The 10,016-nt window shown below is 53.3% G+C and overlaps 1 protein-coding gene across 2 annotated transcripts; it reads left to right on the forward strand.

Moving 5' to 3' along the window:
* The first annotated feature begins 3,952 nt into the window (after positions 1–3,952).
* Positions 3,953–9,176, forward strand: CCDC124 (coiled-coil domain containing 124). Of its 2 annotated transcripts, none has more exons than XM_030966705.1 (5): positions 3,953–3,982; positions 5,070–5,240; positions 6,049–6,235; positions 6,829–6,943; positions 7,935–9,176. In XM_030966705.1, exons 2-5 carry the CDS (start codon positions 5,082–5,084, stop codon positions 8,137–8,139), a joined length of 666 nt encoding a protein of 221 aa, XP_030822565.1. In that variant the 5' UTR covers positions 3,953–3,982; positions 5,070–5,081; the 3' UTR covers positions 8,140–9,176. The 2 variants fall into 2 exon arrangements, with proteins under 2 accessions (XP_030822565.1, XP_030822566.1); XM_030966706.1 differs by lacking the exon at positions 3,953–3,982 and adding an exon at positions 4,004–4,134.
* The last annotated feature ends 840 nt before the right edge of the window (positions 9,177–10,016 follow it).

The raw sequence follows: 10,016 nt of genomic DNA on the forward strand, positions 1-10,016 counted from the left end.
CCAACCTTGAGCATTCCTAATTAAAGCAGATTGGGCCTTTGGGGAAGAAGGGGCTGCAAAGCATTTCCTAAAGCATTTTCTACTCCAATTTCATTGTGAGGAAATACACCTGCAGGATGATGCAGGGATTAGGATCGAGACAAAGATGAGTTTGGTGGGTCAATTTTACTTTGAGAGCTTGAGAGGCACAGGAAGCCCAAGTGATGATCCCAGAGGGTTGAACACAGAGGTTTCACCCTCCCAGACATACAAGGGCCTTAACCTTAAAACCACTGCTCTTAGCACGGAGCTGTCTCAATGCTGCATTAATGTTTTCTCCTCTTTGTGCATGTGTAGAATTGAAATCCCTCTTGGGGAGGAAGCTTATTCCAAGTAAATTCCTAAACGATCAGCTGAAAAAAAACCCTGAAATGTTCTTTCACTTGATTTGCTGCTCCCTGCCAAATGCATGTGCATGCCAGGTCTTGAGCCTGGTACTGGAGCTGAGCCTTGAAGGAGGAATTGTCTACACAAGGCTTCTCCTTCGGTTTTGGGATCCAGTGCTGATTGCAACCAGGTCTGGTGAGAGAAGCGATCATAAATGCACCACGTTTCTGTGTGGCTCACGAAAAATGAAGAGCAGGTTTGGCCCAAGGCAGGTGTTGTGGTCAGATCCCGTCTGCTCTGCACGGAGTTTTTGGTCTCTGGGAACCTCTCGTGTGGGGCAGGAGTTCATGCTGCAGCATCTCCTGCTGGGCTTCACTCCCAGATCCTCCAGTAATGATATCTGAGGGTTATCTGGCTGCACTGGCCAAAGATGCCCTGCTAAGACACCTTCTCGTTCAATTCTTTCAGGTCCCATCAGCTTTCATAGCCTTGTATATTTTTAAATCCTTTGACATTTGAAACACTGTTCCCCTGCAAGGCCTTCTCCTAAATCCCAGCTTCTCAGAAGGGGACAGGGTTGGCCAAGGGTGGAGCTGTTCTGGGTTTGTTGGTGGTGCCTTGTAGTGAACAGTGTGTTCAGAGCTGCTCTGCTGGTTCTGCCTATCACTTCGACAGGGAAGGATTGTGCTGGGATATGATAAATCACTAAATTGTCACTTCTAAGTGCTGCTTGCAATGAAAACATTGTGTATAAACCCTCCTAAATGGTGCTAAATTTGTCTGCTCTATTTCTTCTCTCCCACCCCACCACTGCTGCTCTAAGTATGATCCCTTAGTAGCTCAGTCTTTCTTTGTGTTTTGTTTGACATTTTTGCCCACTTTCCCCAAAGCTCTGGGGGTTCTTTTTAAAATATGATACTGATTTTTTTCTTGGTTTAAAAAAAAACCCTGAAATACACACACACACTAAAGAAGCAGGTCTCCATGGCTCAGCCCTGAGTGGTAAAGGAAGAGCAACAGGAAAGGTGGTTTTTGGTGCTGGAGAAAGTATCTGCAAGGCTTAAAGGAGCGCCCCATTTCCACAGATGGCTTTTTTTTTTGTTGTTGTTGTTTTTAATGGGTTATGGTGCTGGGAAGATCTGGAAAGAGTGCAAGTCCCTCATTCCAGTTTGGATGTCTTGTTTTAAGGAACGTGGATGTCTTGTTTTAAGGAATGTGTTCTTTCAGCTCTTGGAGAGCATAGTTTTGGATTCATCCTCACACCCTCCAGTCTTGGCGACTCTGTTGTTTTTTTATTTCCCTTTCTCTGCCCTTTTCCCTGCCCTCACTCCCCTGATGGCTGCAGGGATGTGATTCAGGCACTCATCACTGCTCTGTAGCTTCTTTACAGAGCTAAAACCGACTGGGTCTTTCACCCTCCTCTCACAGCAGCGGTGCAGAGTGAGGCACGTGGCAGGGCAGGGGTTTTACCTGTTGTTTTATCTTCTGGTTTGATGTTTAACACATGAGGCAGAACCCCAAGCCCCTGCTCACCACGCCAGGCTAGGCTGCCGGGGAGCACATTGACAGCAACACAGTGGCTGCACCACAACCAAATCAATCTGATAGAAAAAGGGTTTAAGGCTTCTAACAGCGCCATGGCCACTGAGCTGAGCCCAACCTGGGTCTAGCTTAATCCCTGATCTGTGCAAAGCCCTCTTCTGTGCTTTCCTGAGGCTGGGACAGCTGGAGAGGTTGCTCTCCATGAGCACAGGATGGCAGCTGTGGGCTGAAACTCGCTGAGCTGCTACCTCCCCAGCACGTGATGGGGTTGTGAGGGATTTAAAAGAAAAAACATTACTATGTCTTTGTCAGTCTTCCATGTTCACTTAAGCTGGCTGTTGGTGATTTGTAGTACTTTTTAAAATAAAAACCAAATGCTTTCCCTTTATAAGTAAATATGCTGTGAAGAGGGCTTCAAATGAAAGATGATTAATTACTACCCAACTGTTGCTAAATTCATTGGTTGATGGTCCATATACTGCATTTTTTAATGTTACTGATACCTGATCCAGACCATTCCCAAGCTGTTTGATAATTATTTATCAGCCATCTGCATCAGCATCATCTGCATGACCAGTGATGGCCAAAAAGCAGGAAGGAGAGAAAGGGGTTACGCTGTAGGCAGGAAAGGGAAGGCGGAAACCAAGCAGCAAACAATTGGCACCTGGGCTCCATTGAAGACTAAAAGTGGGAAAAAATGGCTTAATTGAAAAATCTGCCTATTGTGTGTGCAGTCTCCAAGGGGGAACAAACAAACCCATTCAAAGGAAGGGGAAAAAAGGCAAAGAATTAAAAAAATCCTTGTGCTGTTGTGCAGAACTGGGGGGTTTAACTCTCCCCAGTCTCAGGCAGAAATATTTTTATAACCAAACCATCTCCCTTGTTAAAGCATTTTGTTGGATTGAGTAATTTCTTAAGTCGTCCAGCATCAGGACCAGTTGGTCCCTCTGGGGGAGGGTAACCCAGCATGATCCCCCCTCATTCCCCACTCACCTGCTCCTCCATCACAGCCTCGTGTGACCGTGTTTACAGGGGCCTTAGGATGAGGGAAGAGACGAGGATCTGACTCCATGTTTCAGAAGGCTTGATTTATTATTTTATGAGATATATTAGATTAAAACTATACTAAAAGAATAGAAGAAAATATTTCATCAGAAGGCTAGCTAAGAATAGAAAAAGAAAGAATGATGACAAAGGCTTGTGGCTCGGACAGAGAGTCCAAGTCAGCTGACTGTGATTGGCCATTAATTAGAAACAACTAACATGGGCCAATCAAAGATCCACCTGTTGCATTCCGCAGCAGCAGATAATGTTTACATTTGTTCCTGAGGTCTCTCAGCTTCTCAGGAGGAAAAAGTCCTAAGGAAAGGATTTTCATGAAAGGATTTTCATAAAAGGATGTCTGTGACAGTGCCACCTTGGGTTTGGGAGGCAATCCTGCGTATTGCAGAATTCTGCAGGCGGCTCAGGGGACAATTGCCACACCCTGCCTAGTTCTGCCCATCTAGGTGACAATGGCCATATCATGATAAGCCCCGCCCCCAAGGTGGCAATCTGGACTCCTGAGGGTGACAATGGGCCCCTCCTCTGTAAGCCCGGCCCACTCAGGTGACAATGCCGACTCCTGCAAGTGACAATGGGCCCCTCCTCTGTAAGCCCGGCCCACTCAGGTGACAATGCCGACTCCTGCAGGTGACAAAGGGCCCCTCTCCTTTAAGCCCCGCCCACCCCTCTGGCAGCGACCCCGCCCTTTTAAGCCCCGCCCAGCCCCTCGGGAGCAGCACGGGGCGCCGCCATCTTTGAATTGGGCACAGCCTCCGCCGCCGCCGGGCGTTGCGCGAGTTCCCTGCGGATTTTTTCCACCGCGCCGCCCTGATCGCGGCTCTCCGCCCATCTCGCCGCTCCCTCCGCTCCCTTCGCCGCCGCTCCCGCAAAGAAGCGGCGCTGCTATCCTCGAGGTTGCCCTTAACAAACATGGGGGCGGCGCGTCCTGCCCGCCCCTGCCATTGTGGGGGATGATTACGGCGCGCGGTGATGACGCGTAAAGCGCGCGACGGCCGGGCGGCAGGGCCCGGTAGGAGCGGGGCCGGTTCGGGGCCGGGCGGGGCTGAGGGACCGGGACGGGCCCGGGCCGGGAGCGAAGGGGAAGGGACGGCACCGGGGGCACCGGGGAAGGCCTGGGGCGCCGTGCCAGGCCCGGGGGGTCCCATTTTTGCCGCCCCTCAGGTGAGGCCCTACCCCGATGCCGCTCCTGGGCAGGCTCGGAGAGTGGGAAAAGGGATTTTAGGGAGGGTGAAAATGCAGAGAAAAGGATTTTCGGAGGGCTCCGAGGATGTTCTAGGCAGGAGAAAGGAATGAGTCCATCCCAGGCCTTGAGTCCATTCCCAAACATCGGGAATGGAGCAGTCATTTATTTTCAATTTAATTTAATTAATAATTATCTGCAATTAAAATCAAAGATTCCGCCCTAAAGCTCCCCATGCTGTGATTTCCCCCGTGTCTGGTTGATTTGAAAGCTCCTGTTTTCCTTGGATTTGACTTTTCCCACCGTGGATAACAATCACAGCCCGTTTTTGGGGATGTTTATCCAAATTAAAGGAGTTTCTCCCCTTCCTCTGGATCCCCCTGGATCGGGATAGAGGCACCTCAGTCCCAGCTTTTCCTGGCTTGGGGTTTTTTTTGGACTTCCAGGTGCTTTTTCCATGGGCTGGGAGGCAGGAGTTTGGCCTGGAGGGAGCAGATTTGGGATCAGCCAGGATCTGGAGGAAATCTGGGAAATTTATCCCAGGTTTATCCCGATCTGAGGTTGGGATAAATCTGGGGGGGACTACCCCAGTCTTTTCCTCAGTTTTGGGGACTTTTTCCCCCCTTCTAAAATCCCCAAAATCTGGGAAGGGGCTGGAGGAGTTTTGGGAAGGGGCTGGAGAATTTTTGGGAAGGGGCTGAGGAATTTTTGGGAAGGGGCTGGAGAAATCCTGACGGAAACAGGGGAGGGAAACCTTGGGAACTTTTAATCCCCATCCCTGCAGATTTCCAAGTGCGCAAACTCCCATCTCTGCCTGCCTGAACTCAAACCTCAATCCCAGCTTACCCCATTAAAAAAAACAAAAAAAACAAACATAAAAACCTTGAAGAACCCCGATTTTTTCCCGGTTTCCCAGAGGTTTTGAGGGATGCCCAAGAAATTCCAGGGGGAGAACAGCAAGTCGGCGGCGGCGCGCGCCCGCAGGGCCGAGGCCAAGGCGGCGGCGGAGGCGCGGCGGCAGCAGGAGCTGGAGGATGAGCTCTGGAAGGACGAGGACAAACACGTCCTGAGGAAGGAGCAGAGGAAGGTGGGCATCCCGAAATGCGGGGAGGGAGGAGGTTCCTGGGGCGGGTGTGACCCCCGGGGATCTGTGTGCCCTTGCCAGGAGGAGCGGGAGAAGCGGCGGCTGGAGCAGCTGGAGCTGCTCCATCAATGGGTCCATCTGTGGATCCATCCATGAACCTGTGGGTCCATCCATTGATCCATCCACGAACCCCTCAATGGATCCATCCATGAACCCCTCAATGGATCCATCCATGAACCCCTCCATGGATCCATCCACGAACCCCTCCATGGATCCATCCATGAACCCCTCCATGGATCCATCCATGGATCCATGGGTACCTCCATGGATCCATTCATGAATCAATCCGTGAATCCATGTTCCCTCCCAGGAGGAGCGGGAGAAGCGGCACCTGGAGCAGCTGGAGCTGCTCCATCCATGGGTCCATTTATGGATCCATCCAAGGATCCATCCATGAATTTGTGGGTCCATCTGTTGATCCCTCCACAGATCCCTCCATGGATCCATCCACAAATCCATGGGTCCATCTGTTGATCCATCCATGGATACCTCCATGGATCCATTCATGAATCTCTCCATGGATCCATCCACGAATCCGTGGGTCCTTCCGTGGATCCCTCCATGGATCCATCCATGAATCCATGGATCCATCTGTTGATCCATCCATGAATCCATGGATACCTCCATGGATCCATCCATGAATCTGTGGGTCCTTCCGTGGATCCCTCCATGGATCCATTCATGAATCAATCCATGGCTCCATCCATGGCTCCATCCATGGCTCCATCCACAAATCCGTGTTCCCTCGCAGGAGGAGCGGGAGAAGCGGCGCCTGGAGCAGCTGGAGCGCCGCAAGGAGCTGCAGCGGCTGCTGGAGGAGGAGGACTCCAAGCTCAAAGGGAAAAGCCCCAAGCAGGGAAATCCTGGGAAAATCACCCGGGCCCAGATCGAGGAGAATGTCCGCAAGGAGCAGCAGCAGAGGGAAAACACGGATGCAGGTTTGGGAATTCCCCTGGAATTCTGGGCTGGGGAGCTGCTGCTGCTCCAGGAGACACCTTGGGAATGACTGAGGGCAGCTTGGGGCTCCCATTCCCTGGAATTGTCCCCAAAAAATCCTGGGTGTGGCGCTTTGGGGGTGGGGTTGGTGTTGGCTTTGATCCCACAGCTCTTTTCTGGATGTGGAATTCCGTAGAATTCTGTGATCTATACTCCTGGGCTTCTTGATTTTCCATGTCCGTGTCTCTCCCAATCCCTCATTTCCCATTCCCTCATTTCCCATTCCCATTCCCACATTTCCCATTCCAAATCCCACGTTTCCTTTTGCAGAGGAAAAACTGATTTTCCAGAGGAAAAATTTGAGTTTTCCGAGGAAAAAAATTGAATTTTCCAGATGAAAAATTACAGGTTTTTTAGAGGAAAAAATTCCAGATAAAATTTGAGTTTTTTAGAGGAAAAATTAAGGTTTTTAGAGGGGAAAACTGATTTTCCCGGGGGGGGGAGGGGGCGGAGTTTAAAGGAAAACCCGAATTTTCCAGAGGGATAATCGGTTTTTCCCGAAGGAATTCCTCAGCATTCCCGGTTTTCCCGGCAGGGGAGAAGGAGAAATCGCACCTGGAGCTGCCGCTGGAGGAGAACCTGAACCGGCGGCTGCCTGAGGAGGGCGCTGTGGAGGCGCGCAGCATCGAGGACGCCATCGCCGCCCTCAGGTGCGCCCCGACCCCGAATCCCCCCAGAATCCCCCAAAAATCCCCCAGGGACGGTCCCTGAAAACCCCCCAGGGATGTTGGGATCCCGGCGGGAAATCCAGGATTTGGGGTGGCTGGGGAGGGGGTGCCGTGTCCTGGGGTGGTGGGCAGGCCGGGGGTGGGATGGGAGTTCCTGTGGGATTGAGGTGTCCCTGAAATCCATGGGGCTGTTCCCTTTGGGATTGGGGTGTCCCTGATTCCATTTCCTTTGGGACTGGGCCATCTCTGATGCCATCCCCTTGGGATCAGGCTATCCCTGCTATCCCTGGTGCCATTCCCTTTGGGATTGGGGCCGTTTCCTTTGGGACCATGTCCCTCCCTGTCCCCCAGCATGTCCCAGCTCTGTCCCCAGCGTGCCCCATCCCCTCCTGACCATGTCCCTCCGTGTCCCCAGCGTGTCCCAACCCTGTCCCTCTGTGTCCTCAATGTTTTCCAGCCCTGTCCTCAGCATGTCCCTGTCCCCCTGTGACCATGTCCCTCTGTGTCCCCCGTGTGTCCCTGTCCCCCTGTGACTGTGACCATGTCCCTCCCTGTCCCCCCTGACCATGTCCCTCTGTGTCCCAGCCCTGTCCCCATCCCCCTGTGACCATGTCCCTCTGTGTCCCCAGTGTGTCCCTGTCCCCCTGTGACCATGTCCCTCTGTGTCCCCAGTGTGTCCCTGTCCCCCTGTGACTGTGACCATGTTCCAGCCCTGTCCCCCTGACCATGTCCCTCTGTGTCCCCAGTGTGTCCCAGCCCTGTCCCCATCCCTCTGTGCCCATGTCGCTCTGTGTCCAGAGCATGTCCCAGCCCTGTCCCACCTGACCATGTCCCTTGTGTCCCCAGCATGTCCCAGCCCTGTCCCCATCCCCCTGTGACCATGTCCCTCTGTGTCCCCAGCGTGTCCCAGCCCCCTGTGACTGTGACCATGTCCCTCCCTGTCCCTCCTGACCATGTCCCTCTGTGTCCCCAGCGTGTCCCAGCCCCTGGAGCGCCACCCCGAGCGCCGGCTCCGCGCCGCCTTTGCCGCCTTCGAGGAGCTGCAGCTGCCGCGCCTGCGGCGGGACAACCCCAACATGCGGCTGAGCCAGCTGCGCCAGCTGCTCAAGAAGGAGTGGATGAGGTCCCCCGAGAACCCCCTGAACCAGCGCCACAAACCCTACAACAGCCACCAATAGCCCTGTGCCTCCCCGGACTGGGATCCTCGCCAGGACCCTTCTCCCCCCATGGGGTTTGTGGGGCTTTTTTCTCTCTCTCTGTCCCCCCCGTGGATTTGGGGCGAGCTCGAGGTTGGACTGATGCCGCCTTCTCCTTCCTGAAATTCCCTGGGAAAAGCGGCTCTCAACGGCTCCCAGGCTGCCCTTGGCGTTCCCTCCTTGGAGTTCTGGAGTCGGCACGTGGAAGGTGCTCCTGGGGTGTGAGCCTGAAGAGATTCCAGACCCTGGATCCCCCCTGACTGTCCCTGCTCCTGTTTCCTCTGGGATTGGGGTATCCCTGAAATCCCTGCTCCTGGGATATCCCTGAAATCCCTGCTCCCGTTTCCTCTGGGATTGGGATATCCCTGAAATCCCTGCTCCTGTTTCTTTGGGATTGGGATATCCCTGAAATCCCTGCTCCTGGGATATCCCTGAAATCCCTACTCCCGTTTCCTCTGGGATTGGGATATCCCTGAAATCCCTGCTCCTGTTTCCTTTGAGATTGGGATATCCCTGAAATCCCTACTCCTGGGATATCCCTGAAATCCCTGCTCCCATTTCCTTTGGGATTGGGATATCTCTTCTTCCATTTCCTTTGGGATTGGGGCCGTTTCCTTTGGGATTGGCTCATCCCAGAAATCCCTGGTGCCATTTCCTTTGGGATTGGGGCAGAAGCGTTGGGAAGAGGGAAAATCCCTTAGGGAGGAGTGGGAAAAGCCTTTCCTGGGGGGGACACGCACTCCAGGTGACATTCCCAGTGTCCTGTGGAATGCTGGAGCCCCAGATCCACCCAGAGGAGGGATTCCCATCCTTTGGGAATGGAATTCCTTCTCAAGAATTGGCCTGGAGGTGCCACCCAGCTTCTCAAAATCCCGTGGGATTCATCCAGCCTCATCCTTTTCCCTCTTTTTGGGGCTGCCCCCCCCTGGGCTGGGCCCTGTTCCCACATCCCAGAATTCCCAAATCCAGCCAGGGAGGAGTGACCCCCCCCTCCACCCCTTTGTGTGAGTTTGGTGTGTTTGAATCCAATTAAAAATTTAAAGAAAAAAAAACCCAAAATCCGATTAAATTGGGGAAGGGATAATTTGGGAAGGGTTTGGGGGGATTCTTTCCCTGCCTTGCTCAGTTTTATCCATGAAAATGAGGAAGATCCCGCTGGAATTGGGGGTGGGATTCCTTCTTGGATTAGGGGTTTTTCCCTCCCCTTGGGACCCCCCCTGGGGATTCCTGAGGGGGGGAATCCCCTATTCCCACTGCTCCTGGAGTGAGGAACCCCCAGGAGTGTGTTCCCCCTGTTGCCATCCCGGGAATTCCCTTTCCCATTCCCCTTCCCAATTCCCTTCATTTTCCCATTCCCATTCCCCGTTCCCATCCCCCATTCCCTATTCCCCGTTCTCATTCCTCATTTCCATTCCGTATTCCCCCTTCCATTCCCCATTCCCATTCCCTGTCCCCGTTCCCATTCCCTGTCCCCGTTCCCATTCCCTGTCCCTGTTCCCATTCCCGTTCCCATTCCCCGTTCCCATCCCCATTCCTGTTCCCGTTCCACATCCCCTGTTCCCCGTTCCCATTCCCATTTCCATCCCCCATTCCCTATTCCCCGCTCCCATCCCCGTTCTCATTCCTCATTTCCATTCCGTATTCCCCCTTCCAATCCCCATTCCCATTCCCTGTCCACATTCCCATTCCCTGTCCCTGTTCCCATTCCCTGTTCCCCATTCCCAATCCCATTCCCAGTATCCCCTCGCCCCCCCCCCCAAATCAGCCCCACGGGATCAGGGGGAATTGAGGGGACCCTAAAACATTTCCGGGCTCCCCTCCCCCTCCCCCGACTTTAGGGGATTTGGGGGAGCCCCTCC

Source organism: Camarhynchus parvulus, chromosome 28 (assembly GCF_901933205.1).
Source record: "Camarhynchus parvulus chromosome 28, STF_HiC, whole genome shotgun sequence".
Classification (NCBI taxonomy): domain Eukaryota; kingdom Metazoa; phylum Chordata; class Aves; order Passeriformes; family Thraupidae; genus Camarhynchus; species Camarhynchus parvulus.